Source organism: Panthera leo, chromosome B1 (assembly GCF_018350215.1).
Source record: "Panthera leo isolate Ple1 chromosome B1, P.leo_Ple1_pat1.1, whole genome shotgun sequence".
Taxonomy (NCBI): domain Eukaryota; kingdom Metazoa; phylum Chordata; class Mammalia; order Carnivora; family Felidae; genus Panthera; species Panthera leo.
The window spans coordinates 202,850,167-202,875,884 of NC_056682.1; the positions used below are offsets into that span (position 1 = coordinate 202,850,167).

Consider the following 25,718-nt stretch of genomic DNA (forward strand, 5'->3'; position numbering starts at 1 on the left):
CCCCACCCCAGGGAGGGGCTCAGTGGCCGGGGCTTCCCGCCCCCCGGCGGCGACGGCTACGGCCGCCGCGGCCGCTACCCACTCTCACAGCGGCCGATTCCCAGAAGAAGGAGCTCGGCTGCACCTCTCGCCGCGGTGCGGCGCCGCGCAGGGCAGCAACGCTCCCAGAAGGCCGCGCGCAGGGAGGAAGTGGCGGGTCGGGAGAGCGTGGCCTGCTGGGAGTTGTGGTCGCTGGCCTGTAGGCGAATAGGCTAGCTCGCCGGTCGCTGGTGCGCCTCGCTGGCTCAGTTCTCGCGGGACGAGGGCGGGGCGGCTCTCAGGTCCCCGCACGCGTTTCCGGACGGAGCGATCCGTGCGGCTGGCCGAGCGGGCCTTCGCGGTGGCTGATGCGAGCCATGGGGAAGGCTGGGGGTGTCGCGGCGCGCAGGAAGGGTCTGGGGGCCCCGGCGGGAGGCCGCGCGAGACCCAACCCCAACCCGTTCGAAGTGAAGGTCAACCGGCAGAAGTTCGCGGTCCTGGGCAGGAAGGCGCGCCACGCCGTGGGGCTGCCCGGGGTGTCGCGCGCGCGGGCCGTCCAGAAGGTGAGTGGCGGGAGTCGCGCCTCCGGGATGTGGGGACGTGCCGGGGCCGCCGCGGTCCCCGGAGCTGTGAAACGGAGGTCCCGGAGGGCGCTGGCGCCCTGGGGCCGCTAGGAGAGCCAGATGCGCTCCTTTCAAGACATCAGACTCATGCCGGCACGGCTGGGCGTTCTGTGGTGTGTCGTGTGAGCCTTCACGCCTGCTGCCCTTGCACGCGCGGCGGTGACGTTGCCCTGGAAAGCTGCTGCCGCTTCGTCGAGGTGCAGCACACGCGTGCTCGTCTCTCTCGGGCGTGGGTCACCGCTTCTGTGCCCCGTGACCCCTGCGCACACCTCCTACAGCCTTGTCCCTCGGAGACTCTGAGCTATTGGTTCGGGGATTGTGGATGCTCTTCCTCCCCGAGTAGGCAGACACGGGATGGGGATGCTTCACAGACGTTTGGAGAGCACGTGTTTCTGTCTTTCCAAGCGCAGCACCTTGTCCCTTGAGAGGAAACTGAAATGCTTCCTTCTTTCCCGTACTTAGGGTTCCAGAATAATCTGCACCTCTCGAAGTCAGTGCAGATGGAATTCTCTATCTATATGCAGCCTCTGAGACGCGTTCTTTGGTTTGTTCAGGATATTTGTTGTTACTGTAAGGAATATACACTAGTATTTTATTGAAAAGTTAAGGTAGGTGGGGAAGTTAAGGCACAGAAAGGGCGTGTATGTTTCCCAAGGTCTCAGAACTGGTTTGAATGTCTGTGAAGCCTTAGCTCTGTTCTAGCTGCTGGGAGATAAAGGTCCACTGAGACTGGACCCCCTGCCTTCCAGGGCGGCCGACTGCGTCCTGTCATACAGTGTGCCATCCGGTCCAGCTTTGAACTGAATCAGTCGGCATCCTTCCTCCAAGGAGTGGTCACGACAAACTTAGGATGGACTCTGATCAGTGCCCCAGGGTTCACCCCCTAGGCCTCAGTATTCTCATTGCTAAAGTGGGGATGGTAATAACCGTCTTTCTCTGCCAGTGGTTGTAAGGTTAAGTAAATAGCACATCGGGCACATAGGAAGCATTCTAGCATTCTCTAAACACGAGCTATTGTTCTTAGACTTCTCAGCTTGTCATTGTCAGACTCCTTCACAGTCTGGCCCAACCTGTTGTCCTTGCTTTGCCTCTTACAACTCAGTTTGTCCAAAAACTCCTACCTTACCTCCCCAAGGCTCCCAGGGGCTGGTGCAGGTCACCGCCTCTGATACTTTCCCAAGCCCTACGGCCCCAACAGGGCAGGTTGCTCACGCCTGTAGCACCTGGTGGACTCACCTGTCAGGTGCCACACCTCCACGTGCCCGGGGCCCCACTCCTCCGTGCTCTGTGCTGAAGGCCTGGGGCGAATGGCCTGGAGGGAGGTGTTGGTGCCTCCTCTGATCCCCGGTGCTTGGCCCAAGTACTTAGTAGAAACAGGCCTTGGAAGGATTCAGAAGTAGAACCTGAGCGCTTTGGGGGCTGACAGTCTGGAGGAGGTACAGTAGGAACATCAGAAACTTCTTCCTAGTGGGAGCCACACTGGAGCTCGGAAGGGCGAGCGGAATGTCACAGGTGGGGACCAAGGCACGTCGTCCCCTGTAGCGGAGAGTGTGGCACGGCATGGGGCGGAAGGGCTCAGAGCTGTCCCAGGGGAACTCAGGTCATCCGGGGCGGTTAAAGCTGGATGTGGGGGAGTGGGGCAGACAGGGTGGCAGGGGCTGGGGGGGCCGCGTCTTCTCAGTGACAGTCCCTCGGAAGCAAACGCACTGGCCCACGTGCCCTCTCTCTTGTCAGTGGCAGCGCTTTGGGCAGCACGCGCCATCGCATGGCCAGGCCTCACCCTCCTCAGTTCTCACAGAACTTGTGAAATAACAAGAGTGAACGTGGCCACGACCCCTCCCACCAGAATAGGCGTCGTACCAAGGAGTTCGTATTGAATCCTCGCCGTCAGCCTTACGAGGGAAGTACTGTTACCCCATTTAACGCATGAGGAACCTGAGACAAGAACGGTTCCAGGCCTTTCTTCAGGTCAGGAATGGAGGAGCCGAGACCCAAAGCTAGACCTGAGTGTGACGCACACCGTGCCCGGCTCTGTCCCGAGCCATCTTGTGGCTCCCGTACCGACAGCCTGAGGTGATCACTACCGTCACTTCCCTTTTATAGGTGAGGCCTCTGGTGGACAGAGAGGTGAGGTGCCTCCCAGAGTCGGAGCTGGGAAGTGGCGGGGCTGGCGGAATTCAGTGTCCACACGCTTGGCCTCACCTCCTGGGCCTCACACACGTGAATGACCACGAAAGTGCCACGCGTACTGGTTCGGAGTCGCAAATAACCTTTAGCAAGCAGACAGGTTTATGGATCTGGAATCCGAGAGGTAACAGGGATTGACTGTTTACCAGCAAAGGCACGTGTGTACCAAAGAGAAAACGGGCACGCCTTACTACAGCCTTTGTGTCTGCGATGACACAAAATGGCCAGGTGGCAGTGTCGTCTTAAGCTTCATCGGAACCATCCCGTGTCCCCTTGTAGGAACGTTTTCCCTTTAGGGACCAAGATCGCCAAGCCATCAGAGCTCCAAATTGCACTGGGACCAGTGTGAGATTTTTCTGTGATCTGTTTTCCAGCGTACCCAGACGTTACTGAAGGAGTACAAAGAAAGGGATAAGTCCAATGTATTCACAGATAAGCGCTTTGGGGAATACAGTAGCAACATGAGCCCAGAGGAAAAGATGATGAAGAGGTTTGCCCTGGAACAACAGGTATGCAAGACAATTGGAGGAGGGTCTTATGTTGCAGACCGAACAAGAGTCCAGCACAGGGAGAAGGCAGTTGCCCCGTGCCCGTTGTTCACCTATACTTGTGTGGGCACTCACGCACGAGGTGCAGATCCTATACCTTGTCTGCGTAGGCCAGGGGGAAGCAGCCTTTTGCAAATACCGCTTGGGTGGAAGAGTAGCTTAACTAGAACGTGCAGCAGGATGTGTCCTGGCGTTCTTGACTCAGTTGCTCCTGCGGCTTGGTCGGGTGGATTGCGAGTAGCTTGTGGAACATCCTGGCGGGTAAGGCTGCATGAGTTACCGGTGGCTGAGCTGGCCCGCTGATTTGGTTACCTTCCGGGGGTTCTGTTTATATCTGAATCACTGCTCACATGACCCAGAATAAACTGGAAGCTGCTTGGGCTGCATTGTTACATTATGTAAATAGTGGAAGAATAACTGATTTTTGCTATTAAATGGTGGGGAATTTTTAGGAAATTGATTTTTTTTTTCTTCTGTCAGCGACAACATGAAAAGAAAAGCATCTACAACCTCAACGAAGATGAAGAATTAACTCATTACGGCCAGTCTTTGGCAGATGTCGAAAAACATAATGACATTGTGGACAGTGACAGTGATGCTGAGGAGAGAGGAACGCTGTCTGGTAAGGGCGGGAGTGGGGGCAGTCTGCTCATCATTACTTTCGTCCAGCCCTTGGAGACCTAGGAAAATGTGGGATACAAGTGCCACATCTCTAGCCTCTCAAGAATTGTACACGTGACAGGGTCTTTTGTGTATTTTTTCACTATGTCCAGAGGGTGTATATGCACATAGACAAAGGCTTTTATAGGCTGAGAAAGCACTTCCATATCCCTTATCTTATTTGAACTTCACCGCAGCTCATTTTTACCCGTAGCTCAGAGAAACAAGGTGATTAGTGTGACCCATGATTCAGAGCCATGGGTAGAACCCACCTCACTGACTCTGCCCTCACCCACACTGCTTTGCTACCCCTGTTTAGTCAGTTTGGTCTGAATGTTTGAACTAACGGTTTTACGTGGTTCTTTTAGTCTTTATTACCATGGAATCAATTATGGCAGTTTGGGGAGTAGTTAATACTGGGCTTCTTATTTATAGATGGTATCATGGTACCAAAGCAGATGAAATTTAGCTTCGGGGCAGCTGGGTGACTCAGTGGGTTAAGCATCTGACTCTTGATTTCGGCTCAGGTCGTGATTCACAGTTCGTGGGATCGGGCTCCACTTCGGGCCCTGTGCTGACAGCACAGAGCCTGCTTGGGAATCTGTCTCTCCGTCTCTCTGCCCCTCCCCTGCTTGTGTGCATGCTTGCATGTGCGCTCTCTTTCTCAAAATAAACAAACTAGGGGCGCCTGGGTGGCTCAGTCGGTTAAGCGTCCGACTTCAGCTCAGGTCACGATCTCGCCGTCTGTGAGTTCGAGCCCCGCGTCAGGCTCTGGGCTGATGGCTCAGAGCCTGGAGCCTGCTTCCGATTCTGTGTCTCCCTCTCTCTCTGCCCCTCCCCCGTTCATGCTCTGTCTCTCTCTGTCTCAAAAATAAATAAACGTTAAAAAAAAATTTTTTTTTAAATAATAAAAAAATAAAATACACACACAAAAAAAGTGTCCCATTTTCTAACATCTTCAGAAGGATGCAGAAACTAAAACTGACTTAAAGCTTTTGTCTTTACAGTGTGTGGAAAGCTAAGGCGTTAAAGCCGCGATTGCCCTTTGAAATTTGGATGCTCCTGGGGTCAGAAGGCTTAGGACGTAGGGCACACATGGTTCTGTCGCATGGCACTGGGGATGGGACCACAGCTGTGCTGAGACTGGGGGGTTGTAGAAGACTAGTTTCACCTTCTGTGCCTTTCTCTTTGTCTTCTCATTGTTCGAGATTGTTTCGAGTGCGTAAGTGTTAAACACGGTCACTTAGCTGGTCATAACTCACTGTGGTGAAGGTGAGCGTTGACACCTTCATGTTTCCAAACTGGTCTTCACAAGGTGAGTGGCCTTGGCCTTATTGGCACAAGAGGCTGTGATGCTCGGGTGTCTGGAGGAGACGCTGGATTCCATGTCTTCCTGGTGTTGGGTCTTAGGGGCTTGACTGTTCATTAGAGATTTCCTGGCATCCTTTGATTTTGGTCATAAGCTCACCAAAACCCAGGTAACTTAGAAAAGAAAGGCTCTTATATTTGAAAATATGTGTACTCACTATAACTTCACAAAGGAATCATTTGGAAACACATTCTGTTTTGTCCAGCTGCATGACACGGTATAGTCTCGTGTATTAGGAGAGGTGACAGGTGGCTGTTACTTCCTTGTGTAGCTGCAGAGGCTGAGGCTGAGGCTGGGCATTGGGAACTTGCCTGGGGCTGCAGAGCCAGGTGGAGCTACGCCTCACATCCCTCTGGGTTTGACTTAAACCGAAACCACGGTGTTATTCTCTATCACGTTACGAAAACAAGCATTTAACATACTGTAAACTATAGTTGGATTTCAGAATACATAAGTATCGAAAAAGCTTTCTAATTAAATCCTAATATAAGCACACTGATGGAAGATTGTTTTTCCAAGACTGAATTTGTTGTTTTTTGGGTTTTTTTTTAACGTTTATTTATTTTGAGAGAGTACGCGTGTGCGTGCGTGCAGGGGAGGGTGAGAGAGAGAATCCCACACTGACTCTGCACTGTCAGCACAGAGCCTGACTTGGGGCTCAGTTTCACAACTGTGAGATCATGTCCTGAGCTGAAATCAAGAGTCAGACACTTAACTGACTGAGCCACCCAGGTGCCCCATGACTGAATTTCTTATGTAATACCACCTTATTAGTTAATGGTTTGTCTACTTTTATTTTCAGAAAATATTGTAAATAGTCTTGAATTACTAAAATACTAAATAGTGTTTTCTGATAAAGTTTCTAGGAAACAGAGGAATTGTTTATTAATAAATACTGGCTTATGTAGCAGGCACTGTTCTTGGTGCTATAAGAATAGCAGTGAATAGGGGCACCTGGGTGGCTCAGTCAGTTGGGCGTCCGACTTCGGCTCGGGTCATGATCTCGCAGTCTGTGGGTTCGAGCCCCGCGTCGGGCTCTGTGCTGACAGCTCAGAGCCTGGAGCCTGTTTGGGATTCTGTGTCTCCCTCTGTCTCTCTCTGCCCCTCCCCCGCTCAAGCTCTGTCTCTGTCTCTCTCAAAAATAAACAAACATTAAAAAAAAAAAAAAACAATAGCAGTGAATAAAACCTTCCTGCACCTTACTACTGGGAAGACCCAGACGATAAACAAAAGATGTCACTAAATTATATGGAATAATTGAAAGCAAAGTGTTGTAGGGTAAAAATAAAGTAAGTTCCAGGCTGAAATGTGCCAGTCAGGTAGTCTTGATTTTAGCCTCCCTGAGAAAGAAGGTGGTGATCACATAAAGATTCAAGGGCAAGAGTGTCCAGGACGATCCTTACTTCAGGTGGGAACATGCCTGGGGCGAGGGATGATGGCAGGTGGGTGGACCAGAGCTACCTAAGCCACAAGAAAGGTTTTGGCTTTTACTGAGGACCTAAAGCCATCAGAGGGCACGGAGCACGACTTCGCCTGTGCGGCCGAGCCAGGAGGATTGCCGAATGGGTTAGATACGGGTGTGGGAGGAGGAGAGGGATCGGAAGATTGCCAGGGCTTCTGCCCGAGCACCTGTTAAGGTGGGACTGCCAGACGTTGGGAGGGGCTGGACTGTGACGCGGACTGGCTTCAGGCGGTTTGAAAGGCTGGTAAACCTTCGCGGGAGGCCTCAGGCCTGGAGCTGCAGCCGCAGGGGTGGGAGGGAAAGAGCGGATGAGGCATCCTGGAGCTGCTGGAAACCACTAGAGAAAAGCCCTTCCCGGAGGGAGTGGGAAGGGTCCCGAGCCCCTGGTGGTAGGCACAGTGAGAACGGGTGAGCCTGCCTCGGCCGGGAGCCCGTCCAGCAGTGATGGGGAGCCCGGGCGACCCAGGACTCAAGGGCCCAGGAGCAGTGAGGGTGCTAAGAGCGCCTCAACGGGAGAGAAATCAGATAATGACCCGATAGAATGGGAAAATTTGATTTGGGACAAAGGTGGTTGAACTGCTCCGGTCATTTCCTTGAGTAGCTGGGAAGGGATGGCCCAGACACTTGTGTGCTAATTGAGGGGCCGAGGATGATGCCCCGAAGACGCTCTCTGGTTGGGTGGGCGAGACTTCTAGTTTTCTCAGCTGAGAGCGGGTGGAAACGGAGCCCCAGCCCTGGTGAGTGGGCCGTGGAAACGATGTCACCGACCGGCAGCCTCAAGAGCCTGGCAGTGTTACAGACGATGCGCTTCCTTCCTGCACACACGTTAACCTGCGCAGCTGGGGCGGGGGCAGGTGCTCGTTGCGATCTCAGCAGGTGGCGGCAGCATTAACAAGAGGGCTGAGGCTGCCAGCAGTGTGGGACCCTGGGCCCCGCTGGGGAAAGCGGCCTGGACGTTCTGTTTCTGTTACTGGAAGTGAGTGTGGCTTAATGTATAAGCCTCCATTTTCTCAGCTGAGATACTGGGTTTTTTAAGGATTCTTTTCCATTCCAAAGGTGATGATTCCCACAGTGCTTTCTCTCTCATCTGCCCTGGTAAGTGGGGCCGGCTGAACATCAGTGTCTTATGCTGCTGGCTCGGGTTCCTGCCCTCGGGACTTTTTAATCTCCGAGTCCCTGCCCAAGAAGGTGTGAAGAATGGAGGTTCTGGTGCAGCCTGATCCTAAGATTTCCCTCCTAAGACTCATCACTCAGCTTGTTTAATTGAATTTGCTGGTCTTTTATGCAATGCAATCAGCAAGTAGATCCTTGGGGTTTCCAGTCATCAGGTCATGATCAAGTGGTATGCTATGTCTGGGTTTTCTTGGAGAGGTCTTGGGTGTTTCTCAAGTGCCACTGTGCCTGTGGTCTCGTGCAGCTACTGCGTGTGACCGTTTTTTCTTGAACACGGAATTGGTTCTCAAGACCACACTTGGGTAAACGCTGGTGGACCAGGGCAGGAAGTGGGTCCTGCGCCAGCGCCTGGGCTTCACAGACGTGTTTTCTGTTCTTTGTTGCCAGCCGAGCTGACCGCCACCCATTTTGGAGGCGGTGGTGCCCTCCTTCACAAGAAAACTGCTCAGCAGCAAGGCGAGGAGGGGGAGAAACCACGGTCACGCAAAGAACTGATTGAAGAGCTCATTGCAAAATCAAAACAGGAGAAGGTGCGCTAGCGAACTCGGTGGGGGCCTCCGTCACCAGAGACGCTCGCAAAACACTTTGGGACTTTTTTCCTTGTGCATCTTTAGGCTGTAGCTACCGTTTTTCTGTGTACTTAATAGAAGCATTAATTTTGAATAGGGGTATTTTATTTCACCGTGTATATACTTCTCATGGTCCGTTGTGTTTTGGGGAGGGGTGTTTTTTGTCTGGTTGGGTTTTGTATGTTGACATTATTTTATCATTGTTTTACTACCGGCAGACTGTTCAGAGCGTCTTAATGAACAGTTTACAGCAGGAAATTAGTTCTGTGTGATGAGATTTTGTAGCTTTCCTTCTACAATACTGATTTCTCATGGTCTGTCTATTCTGCTGATGCACGAAGCGTTGACTCTGCGTCGAGTGCGGCCTGGACACTGACGTGGGGCTGCTCGGTCGGGGCCCAGCAGTAGTGGCACACACCGTGTCTCTTCTCTTTCCCCAGAGGGAGAGGCAGGCACAGCGAGAAGATGCCCTGGAGCTCACAGAGAAGCTGGATCAGGACTGGAAAGAGATCCAGACCCTCCTTGCACACAAAACACCCAAGTCTGACAACAAGGACAAAAAGGAGAAGCCCAAGGTGGGAGTCGAGTCGGTTGACCTTTCTCTGGGAAGAGGTGGAGGCTGGCGTCTCCTCTGGCCTGTTCCTGACATCAACAACTGTTTCCTTTTCTCTTGGTTCCTGCATCCTCCGGTGGGCAGGAACTTTTCCTAATGCATGTGGTGTCCGCGTAGAGAGACAAAAAGTGACTTCCGTATCTACTCCTGAATAATTAAACTAAAGAAAATGGTGGTTTCTTGGTACGAGAAGTCCTCGAGGGTGAGACCTCCTTCAGGTGGTGTTTGAATTTTCCTATTACACGTTTGTATGTCTATGTATACAGTTACTTAGTTTTCCCTCCAAACAGTATATGGTTCCTACCACATTCTTTTTAGTCCGAATTGTTGGAAAAGCTGCATTTGCATGAGTGACTGCCTTCTAGGAAATACCCAGGATCTCACTGGATGACTGATGTGTGGCCAGCGTCCACCTTTGTGAGCCACTCTCACTGTCACTGCTGCCTTTACCCAACCCACATTTTGCGGGCTTCATGCCTAATGAGCAACATTTTATTAAAGCAGGTATGTTTTTAGAAGAATTTCCCAGGAGTGAAAATTCCCATGTATCTTTACTTAAAGTACCCTCAAGACTGAGGCGCCTGGGTGGCTCAGTCGGTTAAGCATCTGACTTCAGCTCAGGTCACCATCTCATGGTTCATGAGTTCAAGCCCTGCGTCGGGCTCTGTGCTGACAGCTCGGAGCCTGGAGCCTGCTTCAGATTCTGTGTCTCCCTCTCTCTCTCTGTCCCTCCCCCACTCATAGTCTATGTCTCTCAAAAATAAACATACATTAAAAAAAATTTTTTTTTTAAAGTTCTCAAGACTGATGAGAATAGCTTTCTTTCAAGAAGAAAAGACTCAGATATGGTTTGGCTTCATCCACCATGGTGTCCAGGGATTACTGGACATGCAGGAAGTGGCTGTGCAGGTCATTTTAAAAAACCCTAAATATGAAGTTCCTTCTTTCTGCCCTAGCCTGACGCATATGACATGATGGTCCGTGAACTTGGCTTTGAAATGAAGGCCCAGCCCTCTAACCGGATGAAGACACAAGAGGAACTGGCGAAGGAGGAGCAGGAGCGGCTTGAGAAGCTGGAGGTATGGGTGTGACTGTGACCGTGACCTGGGGCCCAGCGCCACTCGGCCCACGTGGTCCACGCGGGAGGCCTTCCTTCTGCCTTCTCTGAGGAGGGTCGCAGATGCTCTGTTTTATCACAGGAATCTTAGACTATTTGAAGTTTATGTTGATTTTACTATAAATATCTTTTTTATTATAGAAGCAAGAAAAATGCAGATAATACTCAAATACACCAAATAAACAGTGTTTGCTCTAATGCCTGTACCTCAGAGCAACTGCTAACTATAAAGCGTACTGCTTTCTCAACTTTTTTTTTGTGCCTTAAAGAAGCCTTTTAAAATTTCATACGTTAAAGCAAAAATTGGGGCACCTGGGTGGCTCAGTCGGTTAGGCATCTGACTTCAGCTCAGGTCATGATCTCATGGTTCGTGAGTTCGAGCCCCGCGTTGGGCTCTCTGCTGTCAGCTCAGAGCCCACTTCGGATCTTCTGTCTCTCTCTCTCTGCCCCTCCCCTGCTCACTCGCTCTCAAAGATAAACAAACACTGGGGCTCCCAGGTGACTCAGCTGATTGAGTGTCTGACTTCAGCTCAGGTCATGATCTTGCAGTTCATAGTTCAAGCCCCACACCAGGCTCGCTGCTGTCAGTGCAGAGCCCGCTTCAGATCCTCTGTCCCCCTCTCTCTGCCTCTCCCCTGCTTCTGCTCTCTCAAAACTAAAAAACGTTTTTTAAAAATTGAATAAGTAAACATTCTAAAAAATATACGAATGTTGGCACACCATTCTATGTCCCTTTCGGTACAGCCACATCACGAGCCTCCTCTGTCACCTGCATATTTCCAAATAGCGGTGTGGTTGGGCTCGCGGCTTGGACACACGGACCACACCGCGGGGTGCCTGCCCTCTTCGGTGGTGTGCACTGGGGAGTTAAGTCTGCATAATTTAGCCAGAAAGACCTTAGAACCACAGGCTTGCCTTCCTTGTGACTAGAACATCCTTGGGCCATAGCATTTATTTTCATTCCTGTGCGATAGGAAGTCCCCCACTTGATGCCTGCTCGCCCGGCGCCTGCACGTTAGAAAGAAGACAGCAGGCTCAAAGCCGCTGCCGCAGGGACCGGGGCCTGGGGGAAGGAGGGCAGGGATGGCGTGCCTCCTGCCGACGAGCTCTGTGAGCCCAACAGGCGGCTTTGCTTTCTTTCCCGCTCAGGCTGCCAGGCTGCGGAGAATGCTCGGAAGGGACGAGGACGGCGGCACCAAAAAACCAAAACATCAGTCAGCGGATGACTTAAATGACGGCTTTGTCCTGGACAAAGACGACAGGCGCTTGCTTTCTTACAAAGTGAGTGTTTGCCTTTGCCGGTCGGCTTGCTCTTTGAATTCAAAAGCACAGTTTCCGGTGTCTCGTTTAATGGGTTTATCACAGGTGGAAAGTGTAAATCTCTGAGAACACTCAGGTGCTCTGTATCTGGGTGTCCCTGGCGGGTCAGGTCCCACGCCTGGAAGCAGGCTGGCTGCCCAGAGAAGGGGCACGCTAGTCCCCTGCTGTGAGTTTGCCTATTAACATCGGCCACTTTGGTTTATGAGGGCTCAGCGTTGCTGTGGAGCGAGTTGAGCAAAATAATCGAGTTTCTGAAACCGGTAGTTTTTAGTTCACAAAGTCTGTAAAGTCTACACTCTCTCCCCTTTAGAGCGAATCAGGTTTCAGGGCGGGAATACAGACGCAGTTTTTTCAGCAGAAAAGGGTCCGAGGCAGGAAACGGAGTGCTCACAGAACGCTGGGCTATTGAGCAGGAGGGGACCGTCGGGGGTCACCCCCAGGTGTTGAGGTCCTGCCACCTCCAGGTGCAGCCCAAATGTTATGAAGTCCCTGCTGACCAGTCGTCTCCCAGCCCCAGAGCCAGTGGTGAGACACTGCAGACGTAGCCACCAGAGCCCACGGCCGCTGGTGCGCCTTCCATGCCTTGCCGCCCCGCGGCAGGAGCTAACCCTTGCCCAGAGCCCTGGCGACCGGGATTCAGGAGGCTGTCGGCAGGCCCTGCGGCTCAGGAGCTCACCGAGGTGGGGCCCGGTGCCCGAGGGCGAGTGCAGCACAGGGTTGGTGCTCCGTGTGCGGCGTTTTGACGTGGTTACAGGATGTGCCAGCTGCGTGCTCCCCGGGGAAGTGAGCCTGCGGTGTCCCTGTCTGTTCTACTCCAGGATGGAAAGGTGAGCACCGAGGAAGAGCAAAGCAGGGAAGCCGGTGATGACAACAGTGACGAGGAACAGGGTAAAGGCCCGAGCGAGGACTCAGAGGAGAGCAGTGGCCCTGATGGGCACTCGGACCTGGAATCGGACGTGGAGAGCGAGGAGGACAGAGAGACCCAGCAGGCTCCAGGGAAAGGGCTGAAAAGCGATGGTCACAAAGCTCGAGAAGCTGCCAGAACAGAGCTGCCCTATACCTTTGCAGGTAGACCGCTGGCTTTTCTTATGTCTTGGGATGACCTCCACGACCTGGCGATGTGTCTGCCTCGCTGGGGCCACTCTGAGGAGTGGGGGCCGAGGGCACGCTTCTGGGCACACGGACACCTGCCTACCTGTGAAGTCTTGGCTCGTGGTGTCATTCTCCCCGCTGTCTGGCCGGAGTGTTAGCCAGCCTTTGTGGTGTGACTGCAGGTGGTTTTGTAGGCCCATGGCAAAATGAGGACGCCACGTGCCTTTCCTTAGAAGCTCTCTGTGCTCTTTCCGTGGCCAGCCTTTTGTGGTGGAATCGTGGCCGCCCCGGAGAGCCAGGGCAGGGCCTGGGAAGTTGGGGAGCCGCCTGTGAGGAGGCTTCCCGTGTTCAGACCTGGGCAGTTGAGTGGCCACATAGCATCTTATAGCAAACGTGGCGTGTCCCGTTGTCTGGTTTGCAGAGAAGAATCACCTGGTTCTGGTGAGCAGCCCTAGGTTGTCCCGTGACTTAGGGTCACTTCCAGAGGAGACACTGGCGGGCGAGGCCTGCGACTGGTGGGAGTCTGGGGGTGGTGACGGCACCCACATGGCTTCTTCCGTGTCGGTCTGAGCCCAGTCTGGACACTAGAACCAGGGCCGTGCCCCTTGAACCTCCCGTGTGCTGGCCGTGGAGTCGTCGTCTCACTGGGGCTGTGCTCGGGTGCCTGTCACTGATCGTAGCCGTCCCACCTCACCTCAGCCCCAGGACGCTCTGGAGCACGTGTCAGATGCACCAGAGGTAGCTGTGGTGTGAGGCGAAATGTGTCTGTAGAATCGTGTGAAATCGTGTTCTGGTGAAGTATATCACTAATGTTCCTTTCCGTTCTTAACCTCTGGGTTATCAGAAACATGAGTCTCATTTTGAATAGTAACCGTGGCACGTGTTTTGTGTTTTCAATAGCCCCTGAGTCCTACGAGGAACTTAAATCCTTATTATCAGGGAAATCGACGGAAGAGCAGCTCTTGGTGGTGGAGAGAATTAAGACCTGCAACCACCCCAGCCTCGCGGTGGGAAACAAAGCGAAATTGGAAGTACGTGTTGGGCGTTGTGGGTGGCAGGGCAGCCCCACTCTGGGTCAGAATGCTGACTGTCCCGCGGTGCGCCTCAGCGCCTCGCGGCCGTGAGCACCTCATGGTGACCGCGGAGGGGGGGGTCGGGGCAGGCCGAGGGCCACCTCTGCTGACCACACGGGCCCAGGAGGAGGCACCGTTGCCCTCCGCCTGCAGGCGAGGAAAATCAGGCTCAGGGAGTGGCTCACCTGGCCGTCAAGTGGCAGAACTAGACTTAGGGAGATGAGTGACTGGGAAGGTGCCCCTCTTCCCGCTGGGCGCGCGCATTCACGGGGCAGGTGGCAGTGCCGGGTGTGTGCTTGGTTGGTCTTCAGGCTCGAGTGTTGTCCGCCATGATGGATGAGTGCGCACCTCAGCCCGCAGCTGTCCCGTTAACCCACCGCCCAGTGTTCCACAGGAATCTTGGCCCGCGTTTCGCAAGGTGCCCCGGTCAGTGGCCCTGAGGTGTGTGCGCACACGCTTTAGTCAGAGTGTAGGTGGCGGTGCCTTGCACGGCTTGCGTGCCTGTGGTCTTTATTCTGGGGCTCGGCACTGAACTCTGTTCCCAATCTGTGTTCCTGCAGAAACTGTTCGACTTCCTCTTGGAATACATTGGAGATTTGGCTACAGATGACCCACCAGACCTCAGAGTAATTGATAAATTGGTTGTGTAAGTACAGATGATCCAGTTGAACTGGATCACGGGGCTGAGTTGAACAACTTTTATCCTACTTACAGCCACAAAAATACACCTCGGAGTTACTAAGGTTGCTCTTGTAAATAGACCCCACAGCATACACCAGCTACGGTGATCTCAGTGAAGACGCCCCCTCTGCATGGCGTTAGCACACTGCTCCTATCACCCTGGAGAGCGATATGATGGTACCCACAAACAGGTTGACTTTAAGACAGTTGAACACTTCGGGGCGCCTGGGTGGCGCAGTCGGTTAAGCGTCCGACTTCAGCCAGGTCACGATCTCGCGGTCCGTGAGTTCGAGCCCCGCGTCAGGCTCTGGGCTGATGGCTTGGAGCCTGGAGCCTGTTTCCGATTCTGTGTCTCCCTCTCTCTCTGCCCCTCCCCCGTTCATGCTCTGTCTCTCTCTGTCCCAAAAATAAATAAAAAACGTTGAAAAAAAAAAAAAAAAAAAAAAAAAGACAGTTGAACACTTCAAACTCGTTCCTGGTGTTTGAAGATTAGCTTTCTGTTTCGTTCACCGGTACAATTTCGAGCTCTGCTCGGACAGGTGAAAGGTGTTTGGGACACGTGGTAGACTCCATTGTGGTGTCCAGGAACCCGCCCGCCCCAGGTTCACGCCTCAGTGGACCCTGACAGGCTCGTGCTGTGAGCGTCAGGGAGGTTGGTCCCTCTGGTCTGCCTGTTCCCACCCTGCCCGGCGATGGCTGGGGTCCTCGCTGCACCAGAACTCCTGTGAAAGCAGGCCCTGGAGCGCGGCTCCTGGGCCGGGTCATCGGAGGGAGGTGTGGGGGAGGGAGGATTAAGTGAGCACGAGTAGCTTACGGGTGCCTCTCTGGGGCCAGCCACACACTGTGCACCCCACCCCCCATGCCACCTTCTGCCAGCACGGCAGGGCTCACAGAGGGTTCCCGTGGACAGCGCCTTGGCACGGTCTTCTGAGTGTGGCACGTAGAACAAGCCGCTAATGGCATTACCTTTCACTACCATTGCTGCTAAAATCTCAGGCTGTTTGAAGAGATGGCGAAAGTAAGTGTAGATTGTTATAGAACAAGCACTACTGGAAAAATTACCTGGATCGCCAGGAAGGCCAGCCAGATCAGTAAGAGGAGAAGTGGCTTCATCCAGGGGCTTCCAGTGCATCACAGGGAAACGGTGAACGTGAAGTCTGGGGGCTCTTTTTCTGTTTTTGTTCTCTGGAGTCATTTTCACCTGACCTGTGTTTCTGATTAACAGGCAGTTATATAATCTTTGCCAGATGTTTCCTGAATCTGCAAGCAGCTGCATACAATTTGTCCTCCGAGATGCCATGCACGAGATGGAAGGAGCGATTGAGGCCAGAGGCCGGGCGGCGTTTCCAGGCCTGGACGTGGTGAGCAGGGGTGTGGTCTCAGCCACCAGGGGCCAGCGGCATTGGCCCCTGGGAGGGCTGACTGAGCACCGTGCGCAGTTACTACAGTGTGCGTAGTTAGAGCTTCCAGACTGATCTGGAGAACAGGCCGGAACTAGGTGGGAAGGACTGTTTATCCATTAACAGTGAACTAAAATGTGTTTCGTAAAAGAGGAGACTGTGGTTTGATTCCACGCCAATGGGGCTGTGTGTGGCCTTAGTGGCAGAGAGACTTTAGGGCGAACAGAACACATATGTTTTCCTACGGCCCCGAGCCCTCGTGCTGGAGCTGCTCTGTCCCAGTGTCTGCTCACTGAGGCACCTGCGTGGCTCCGAGGTTTCTAACGGTCCCGTAAGAGCCGCGGGCTGCGCTGTCAGCCTCGGTGACTTTGAAGAAATACTTGTTCCGTCTGTCCCACTTCAGGCTTTTCTGTGGAAATGTAACAGTGATTAACAAACTTAAAAATACAGGATTTGGGGCGCCTGGGTGGCTCAGTCGGTTAAGCGTCCGACTTCGGCTCAGGTCACGATCTCACGGTCTGTGAGTTCGAGCCCCGCGTCGGGCTCTGGGCTGATGGCTCGGAGCCTGGAGCCTGCTTCCGATTCTGTGTCTCCCTCTCTCTCTGCCCCTCCCCCATTCATGCTCTGTCTCTCTCTGTCTCAAAAATAAATAATAAAACGTTAAAAAAAAAAAAAATTAAAAAAAAAAAAATACAGGATTTACGTGCCTGGTTTTAAAGCCTCTCCAGAGCAGGATCTGAGCCAGTGCCCATGCACCGCTGCTGCGACTTCCTTCTGTGAGCCTCGGCCCTTAGCAGACTCTCCCTGTTTACCTGCTGACTGGTGGCCAAGGAGACACAGCCTGTCTCCCCACGGAGTGTCCGTGCAGAGACCGTGCAGCAGGGCCATAGGCAGCGCCTGGGCCCCATCCCTGCTCCTTAGATGAGCTGTGTGGCCCTGGCCTTTCTCCTCGTCTGGAAGCGGGGGTGACGGTTACAGTAATGCCTGCCCTAGAGATCTGATGTGCGGATTCACGACCTAACACGCGGAATGTGTCTGTGTCACTGCCTGGGTGCAGCAGTCACTAACCTGGGGCCATCACCCCTCACGACCGTTCCTTTAGCGGACACTCGTGGTCTGCTGCTGGCAGAGCGAGGGGTCGCGGGGGGCGGGGTGCTGGGGGCCAGGTGGGCTGTCCTCCACCTCTGCCTCCCTGTGCCTTGTGTCCCCTGGAGTCCCAGGTCAGAGTGAGGTCGAGGGCTCTGTGGGAGGCCCTCCTGGTAGGTCTGTGGTTGACCGTCGAGCCCCTGCCAGGAGCTTCGGAAGGAGTGGGGTCTCCTGGGGTGCACCTGACATTTTCAGAGTGATCTAGTTCTGGGTGTTTTGGGGGATTTCTTGGTGCCTTTGAACAAGATGAAGGGTCTGCAGATTCGACGCTTTTCTGCTTTAATCTGTGAACCAGCCTCTTCGGTGCCTTCCAGGGTGGGTAGCCTGTGGGTGCACCTTTCCCTGTTAGTCCCTGAAAAGTAACTGCCTGTGATTGTCGCCCTCCTCCCCCCGTCCTCGGGGCCCCCATCCAGTGCGTGCGGCCTCGTCTGTTTTTATCCCAGAGCCACCACTCACGCCCCGGTTCTTCAGGGCTGGGCCGAGCCTGGTGCAGTGGGACTCTGTGCGTTCTTTTCCCCTCTTCCCGACCCGACCCGGCACTTGTCTGCCCCGCCCATCTCCCTGTCTCCAAGCCTCGGCACCTGCCTTTACCCATGAGAGAGAGAAACGGTGGCCTGTGGTCTGTAGCGTAGCTTTAGTCTCCACGGCTCCCACTCTGAGTCTAGCTGAGGGCGATCCCACGTGTTTGAGAGGAATTATTTCGGTGAGCGGTCCTCCCGCGTCCTCTGCCCGTTTCTGCCAGGCCGTCGGCGTGTTCGTCAGTGCTTAGTGGCTGCTCTGGTGGACTGTGGCGCGTGTGGTGGGTGTGAGCCAACACGTGCAGGGAGGTGCCGCCCTGGCTACCGGACGGCGGTGAAGGTGGGACATGGGTGTGACGTCGCAGGCGCTCCGCTGCCCTTGACCGGGACGGTCAGAGCCCGATTTGCCGCCAGGCCCTCTGTAAAGGTCGTGTTTGAACTTCACTCTGCTGTGTCTTTAATCTGTGTGGTAACACTTTGTCTTTTAGCTCATTTATTTGAAACTGGCTGGGATGCTGTTTCCGACCTCTGACTTCTGGCACCCCGTCGTGACGCCTGCGCTCGTGTGCATGAGCCAGCTGCTCACCAAGGTACGTCCTCGGGCCCCGCTCGGTGAGCCCGTGGCGGCGCAGGGCTTGTGACCCTCGGGGCCACGGGAGGGAAAGTCATCCAGCGGGGCCTGTGGAGACGACCAGTCAGTATCTCTGAGGCTAGAAGTGGCCCCGGACGAGGTCACAGAGGATGTGACACCAGAGAAGACAAGTTCATGGTGAAGGCATCAAGTCTGATGTGGGGTCTTGTCCCCATTTTGGCTTTAAAAAGCCCAGATAGTCTCGTTCTCCTTGGTCAGGCATATGGCTGGTTCACTAACGGCGGTAGGTGCCATTGTAACTGTTGTTGGGAAGGGAGAACACTAGGGTCGCCTCCCCTGAATACAGCACGCAAGGGAGACACACACACACACGCACACACACACACTCCTCTGTGCAGGTGAGGCTCTGGGGCCACACGTCTCACCCGGGAAGCCAGGTTGCATACCTGGTGCAGCCTTCCAGAACATCACTCCAGACCGCTGACCATGCCCTGTGCCTCTGTGCCAGTGTCCGGTCCTGTCCCTCCAAGACGCGGTGAAGGGCCTGTTCGTGTGCTGCCTGTTCCTGGATTACGTGTCCCTGTCTCAGAGGTTCATACCCGAGCTTATCAATTTTCTCCTCGGGATTCTCTACATCGCAACTCCAAACAAGCAAAGCCAAGGTGAGCTGGTTTGAGGGAGCTTTCTCAAGTTCATTACACGTTAGCATTCTTTTTGAGGACTTTTAAAAGTAACTCGTACTACTTGTAGAGGGTGTGGGATGCGGGAACGTTAGGCCAAACCATCTGGAACCCTGCTGTCCAGAGGAGCAGCCTTTCCTTCCCCCGCTTTTGTTAATGTTTATTTTTGAGAGAGAGAGCACATGATTGTGTGGACACACTGCACCCTGAGAGAGTCGGGACCCTATTGTCTGTGTCCCCCGTGTCAGCCGGCAGCCACGTGCACGAGCCTGGACGGTGGCATGCTGGGTATGAAGCACAACGACCAAGACTTCCTGTTAAAGATAATAAGACACATCAGGGTTTTTTATATTGATTATGTGTTGAGATAATGTTTTTACATTTTGGGTTAAATAAGTATGTCATTAAGATCTATCTTTTCATTACTTTCTCTTGCAACAAGAACTTCTCACTCACTCTGCGTGGCTCACATCGTCTTTCCAGCGGCTCAGCCCTCCTCTGTGTAGTTTCTAGTTTCTACTGTGGGGATTTTGGGAGGAGTAGCCATCAAAAGCAACATTATGACAGGAGGGAGTTGTAGTGTTTGTTGATCTTCTAGACTGCCCCCTACTCTCCACTCCCCTGTCTGCCTCTGGCCACGCCCAGGATGTGACCACACACCCTGCTTCCCTCTCGGGTTGTCGAGGTGTCGCTTGATCTCTGCCCCTCGCTCTTTTGTGTCCGTAGGATCAGCTTTCCCGCCCCGATCGTAGATCGTGTCTCAGGGTTAAGGCGCAGATCTGATGCTGCCTGTTGTGCGGAGCACCTCACCAGTGCTGGGGCGGGGGCGGTGGGACGATTTCAGACCTTCAGGGGTGTGGCTGAGGGAGCCCAGCAGCTCCTCTGTCCAGTACCCTAAACATGGGGCCTGTCCTACTGTCCCCTTGTGACCTCACGGCAAAACCTCCCTGCACACCGCTCTGCTCCCTGGCCACTGACCCCCCCATCACATGCTCCAGCGTGCTAGGTGTGCTTTTGGGCCCTGGAGAGGCTCAGTCGTGCCCCGGGAACCTGCTGCAAGATGGTCATAGCCCAAGGTGAGGGCTGCAGTGAGATGCACTGGACGCTGGGGTGGGGGGAGGCGGGGGGCAGGCTCGCTGTCAGCCCACCTTCCCCTCCCCCTTTGCCTGCTGTGCCTGGAGCCCACCAGGCCTGGCAGGCCGTGCTTGCCGCCTCAGTTGCTCTTCAGGGCGGTAACTGGGTTAAGTCCTTGTCACTGGCGTTTGTCCTCTGTGACAGGCGTTCTCTGACCTGGCTGGTCAGCTGTACCATCTGCCTCCCGCCCTCCCCCTGCTCTGCTCCGCCGTGATCTTTCTGACACTCAGTCTTGTTCACTTCTGTCGTGTAGGTGTTGTCTACTGCCTGTCTCCCCGGCGAGGTCAGGGACCTGGTCTGTTCCGTCAGGCACACCTACGAAAGCTGTAGTCCTACGAAAGCTGTAGTCCCACCCGTGCATGATAAAAATAGGGTGTGTGTGTCAGAAGTGAATTTTCTACAGGCCTCACCATGTAGAGCCTGCCCTCTGAGCCCAGTAATGCTCAGAGGCTGTCTCTGTCCTTGTCCCACCTGGAATTCAGGTTACACTCTGGTGCACCCTTTCAGAGCATCTGGGAAGAATTCAGAGTTGCTTTTGGTTTCTGATGAAGAGGACATAGCCACATGGCAGAGGAGAGGCCTCTCCCTCCACTGGGCAAATGGACCGAAGGCCCAGACTAAGACGGAGGCCAACCACATGAGGTAGGTGTATGGCCTGGGGCACCTGGGAGGGCGTGCCTCAGTGCCTGGCCTGGAGCCAGACATGACCAGGAAAGCACTCAAAGGACGCACCAGTGTCCACTCTGCGGAGGATGTAAACTTAACATGTTTATATCCTCTAAAGACTCTACAGAAAAGCTGTTAGATCCAATAAGTTAATTCAGTGAAGTAGCAGAATACAAAGTCAACAAAAAATGTCAGCTGCATTTCTATGCACAGTGAACAATTGAAAAGAAAATTAGAAAATTTTACTTACAGTAGTGTCAAAAAGAATAAAATATAGGAATTAACCAAGGAGGGAAAAGACTATCGAAACTATAAGAGATCACTATAAATAAATGGAAATACATCCCATGTTCATGGATAGGAAGACTTAATCACCTCCAAATTCTGTCACATTGGGGATTAGGTTTCAACATGTGAATAGGGGCAGGTCACAAACACTCCATCTACAGGAGGAGGAGTATGAGGAGGACCAGGGGTTTTTGTCAGAAGTCTTTATTTATTCTCTGATTTTCAGAATTGTGGATTCTTTCAAGTGTTCCTTTGTCGTAGTAAAACAACAGAAGGTTTACCATGCTAATCATTTTTTTTTAATTTTTTTTAAAGTTTATTTTTTGAGAGAGACAGAGCATGAGTGGGGGAGGGGCAGAGAGAGAGGGAGACACAGAACCCAAAGCAGGCTCCAGGCCCTGAGCTGTCCACACAGAGCCTGATGCAGGGCTTGAACTCACAGAGATCGTGACCTAAGTCGAAGTCAGACGCTCAACCAGCTGAGCCACGCAGGTGCCCCGGGTCTTAGTCATCTTTAAGAGAGCAGTTGAGTGGTATTAAATATATTTGCACTGCGTGCGGTGCAGCCACCACACATTCATCCCCGGAATCTTCTCATTTGCGAGACTGAAATTGTGTACCTATTGTACACTCCCTCCCCAGCCCCAGACTCCCACCATCTACCTTCTGTCTCTGTGGATGTGGCTCTTCTAGGGACCTCACTGAAGTGGAATTACAGAGTATTTGTCTCTTCATTTTTGTCTTATTTCACTGAGCATACTGTCCTCAAGGTGCAGGTATGAGAATTTCCTTCCCTTTTTTTTTTTTTTTGATTTTTATTTTGGAGAGAGCATGAGCAGGGGAGAGGGGGCAGAGGAAGAGAGAGAGGGAGAGAATAGCAAGCAGACTCCACGCTCGGCACAGAGCCCCACATGGAGGCTTGATCCCACGACCCAGGGATTGTGACCTGAGCCAAAATCAAGAGTCAGATGCTCGACCGAGCCACCCAGGCACCTGAGAATTTCCTTACTTTTTAAAGGCCGAATAATATGCCATTGTCTGGATGAACCACATTTTGCTTCTCCACCAGCGGACACTTGGGTTCCTCCACATCTTAGCTATTGTCAGTAATGTCGCAGTGGATGGGGGTGTACAGGTATCTCTTTGAGGCCCTACTTTTAATTCTTTTCAGTGTATGTTCGGAAGCAGGATTGCTGGGTCACATGGTAATTCTGTGTTTAATTTTTTTGATGAGCCTCCACTCAGTGCCATACTTTACATCCGCACCAACAGTGCACAGGGTTCCGGTTTCTCCACATCTTCACCAACATTTATTATTTCATTACTATCATTTTTTTTAGTAATAGGCATTCTCATGGGAATCAAGTGACAACTCGTGGTTTTGATTTGCATTTCCCTAAAGACTAGTGACGTTGAGCATCTTTTCATGTGCTTATTGGCCATTTGTATGTCTTCTGTGGAGAAGTGTCCGTCCAAGTCCATGAAAGGAAAAAAAAACCTGTCCTAAAATTTTGAAGATCTGTCTGCTTGATTTTGCAAATAGTAATTTAAAACCTAACACAGAGCCACTCTCCCAAAGTTGTTACTGCATTTCCTACAATGGTCCTTTAGACTTGGGGACGAAAGGTGTGTTTCGCGGTGTTTCTGGCCCGATGCCGTGAGCCGTCGGCTGCTGCGGACACTGCGCGGGCAGGGTCTCCGCTCCGGTGGCCCCGCGGCCCGGGACAGGTCTCAGAGTTGAGTGCTGCCAGGGTGGTTGGCGGAGGCAGTGACCGACGGGAAGGAGCCGGCTCCCGTCCGGCCACCGGCCCTGACGCCGGGTGTCGCCCTCTTGCAGACTGTCCTGCCTGGCCGTGTGTCTGGCTCTGGTGAAGCGCTGCGTGCTCACGTACGGCCCCCTGCCATCCTTCCACGACATCGTGCGGCCCCTCCGGGCCCTGCTGACGGAGCACCTGGCCGCCTGCAGTCACCCCCAGGAGCTCCAGGTGAGGCTTCCCAGCCACCTCGGGTGGGTGGGGAGCAGGTCAGGGGGCGTTCCTGTCACGAGGCTGTGACTCTAGGAACCGGGGACACCAACGGGAAGGCGCAGTAGCGGGGTGCCGAGGGAGAAGGCACTCGGCCTGCGCGGCGTCTGGCTTGAGAGCCTGGTCTGAGAGCTGCCCTGTGGTCACGTGCCCTCTGGGCTCCGCATCCCCTGCGCCTCACAGGTTTTCTGAGAACAGTCCCACGGTTCTTTACAAGGTGACAGAAGCCAAGAAGGACCCCCTCGGTTTCTCTCAGCAGATGTCTTCAACAGCTGCCGGTTGTGTGGCACGTCTTTTGGTCGTGCCTCCGTTAACCTCCAGACCCTCCTTCCCGTGGGTGCCCCGCCTCCCCACCCTGTCTCCTCCGGAGTCGTCCCCAGCCGGCCATAGGCTTCCGTCCGAGGGGCCGTCAGGGCCCGTCAGGAGGCGAAGGCGGGACTGTGGTGTGTCAGGCCAGGCGAGCTGGCACCCTCCCTTCACCCGCTCGGACCCCGTCATCTGCAGAGTTGACACCTGCCCTTTTCTCTGCCTGCAGCGCTGTCCCTAAAGACCGGCGGCTCGTCCCCTCGCTTTCCTCAGGAAGCCGGGCCGTCTGGGAGGGAGTGGCCCCTGCTGCTCACCCCCTCCCTGGCCTCTCCTCCACAACAAATGTCATGTCTCTCCCCTGCTAGCACAGGGACAGGCCGTGTCCGTGAGGACAGGAGCTCAGCCGTCCCTTGTTGGACACCCTCCGAGCCCGGGCGGTCCACACGGAGTCACCTCAGCACGTAGAGATTGAGGAGGCTAAGGTGTCAACAGCTGTGTCTTACTGTAGGTGTGGCTGTGGCTTGTCCTTTAAAGGACGGAGTGGCTCTCTGGTCCTGCGGGATCTGGTCTGACCGAGGGGCCTCGATGGTGCTAATGGACCCGGGGCGAGCCAAGCTGGCCGTGCCTCACGTGCAGTTCCTGTGGAGATGGGGCTTTTGGCCTCAGAAGCAACTGTGTGGGCCGGGGGTGAGGGGTGCTGTGCCCGTGGTGCCAGAGGCCTGAGTTCCAGGACACAGCTATGTGAGGGGAAAGGAACCGTCAGTATGCCGGCTTCTAGAAGGTTCCTCAGAAGTCACAGCCGGGGTGAAGGTACCTTAACCATCTGGTTCTGTAAGGTCAGATCACAGAGTCGGGTAGAAACTCAGTCTTGCCCCCATAGTGTGGCTCCCCGTCGGCTGCCCCTGCACTCCTCGCCACTCGGGGTACGAGCGAAGGCCGTCCCGTATGTGTCCTTAACGGGTGGATCACTGGCGCCCATTGTGAGCAGTTTCTCCGGGGAAGGAGATTCCACTGTGTCTGCCGGACGCCAAAGCACAGGCGGTCCTCACTCCTACGTGTGCCAACAAGACACCCTTTTGCACGGGTCTCGGTGGCCCTGCAGTCCTGCCAGCCGGAAGTGGGAGCCAGGACGGGAGCCGGCCCGCCGTGCACCGGCCCCCACCCCTGTCGGCATGAAGGGGGCTCCCTCACAGCCGGGCCCTCACCCCTTTACTTAGCGGAGGAGGCCGGAGCCAGAGGGGCGCGGCAGGGGGGCCGGGTCTCTGACCCGTTTCCTGCCCGGGGCCCGGGGCCCGGAGGCCACACGCCTGCGGGCCCGCCGCAGCCTCCCCTCCGCCTGCCCGCGTTTCAGGACCTGTGCCGGAGCGCGCTGGCCGCCATGGGGAAGCAGGAGCGGCGCTACCGGCCGCTGATCTGTGAGAAGAGCAAGCCCGTGCCGCTGAAGCTGTTCACCCCCCGACTGGTCAAAGTGTGCGTAGCCGCGTTCCCCCGGCCCCGCTCGAGGGGTCCAGCCCCGGGGCGCAGGAGGGCTCGGGATGGGGAGGGGGGCGGGGGGACAGCCACGGCGGGGGGGGGGGGGGGGGGGGGGTGCAGACTGCCCGAGGCGGGCGGGCTTGACCGCGGCTCTCCACTCTCAGCCTGGAGTTTGGGCGGAAGCAGGGAAGCAGCAAGGAGGAGCAGGAAAGAAAAAGACTGATCCACAAACACAAGCGTGAATTTAAAGGGGCCGTCAGGGAGATCCGCAGGGACAACCAGTTCCTGGCTCGGATGCAGCTGGCGGAGACCCTGGAGCGGTGAGGAAGCCGGGGGGCTGCCTGACGGGGCGGGGGATGGGGGGGGAGGCCTGGGCCCCTGACTCCCCGCGTCTCCATGGGTCCGGCGCCCGCGTGCTCGTTAGCGGCTCGCGGGCAAGACATCCTGCAAAACAACTAATCCAGAAAATGGGGTTTTGTCCTTTGCTTTGAAGGGATGCGGAAAGAAAGCGAAAAGTGAAACACCTTTTTAACAGTCTGGCCACACAGGAAGGGGAATGGAAGGCTCTGAAGAGGAAAAAGTTCAAAAAGTAAAGTTTCGCACATTAGGCAAGGAGATCCTGTAGACTGAACGTAATAAAGGCTGCCGAACTGTCGGTGTGACTTCTTCTTCCCCGCGCCACAGCCCCACAGTCCTCCGTGACAGCCACACCGACCGGCCGGGACGGACTCCTCCGTTGTCCGGACAAGTCTCGCTGAATCACGGGGTTTGGGACTGAAGGGATCCCGGCCAGCTTCGTGTTGGGACGACCACAGATATTTGGCTCCCGTACAGAAATCGGTGTACCTGGCAGGTGATAACGGGGCCCGGCGCTGAGGCCTTGCCTCCCACAGGCCGGCGCTGGCGACCAATGTCACACAGCTTGTGGTCACACCAGCCAGTCCTGCGAGGTGGCCCTGGGACCTGCACTGAGACACCAGTCCCTG

General features: G+C 54.5%; 1 protein-coding gene across 1 annotated transcript; it reads left to right on the plus strand.

Annotated features, from left to right (window-relative positions):
- The first annotated feature begins 309 nt into the window (after positions 1-309).
- NOP14 (NOP14 nucleolar protein) lies at positions 310-25,387 on the plus strand. The gene is made up of 18 exons (XM_042937037.1): positions 310-581; positions 3,203-3,337; positions 3,857-3,998; positions 8,428-8,570; positions 9,050-9,184; positions 10,179-10,301; positions 11,489-11,620; positions 12,478-12,727; positions 13,652-13,782; positions 14,385-14,470; positions 15,731-15,866; positions 18,058-18,159; positions 18,670-18,823; positions 20,458-20,617; positions 22,767-22,914; positions 24,611-24,729; positions 24,897-25,052; positions 25,226-25,387. The coding sequence occupies exons 1-18, from the start codon at positions 387-389 to the stop codon at positions 25,323-25,325; spliced, it is 2,547 nt and encodes an 848-aa protein (XP_042792971.1). The 5' UTR covers positions 310-386; the 3' UTR covers positions 25,326-25,387.
- The last annotated feature ends 331 nt before the right edge of the window (positions 25,388-25,718 follow it).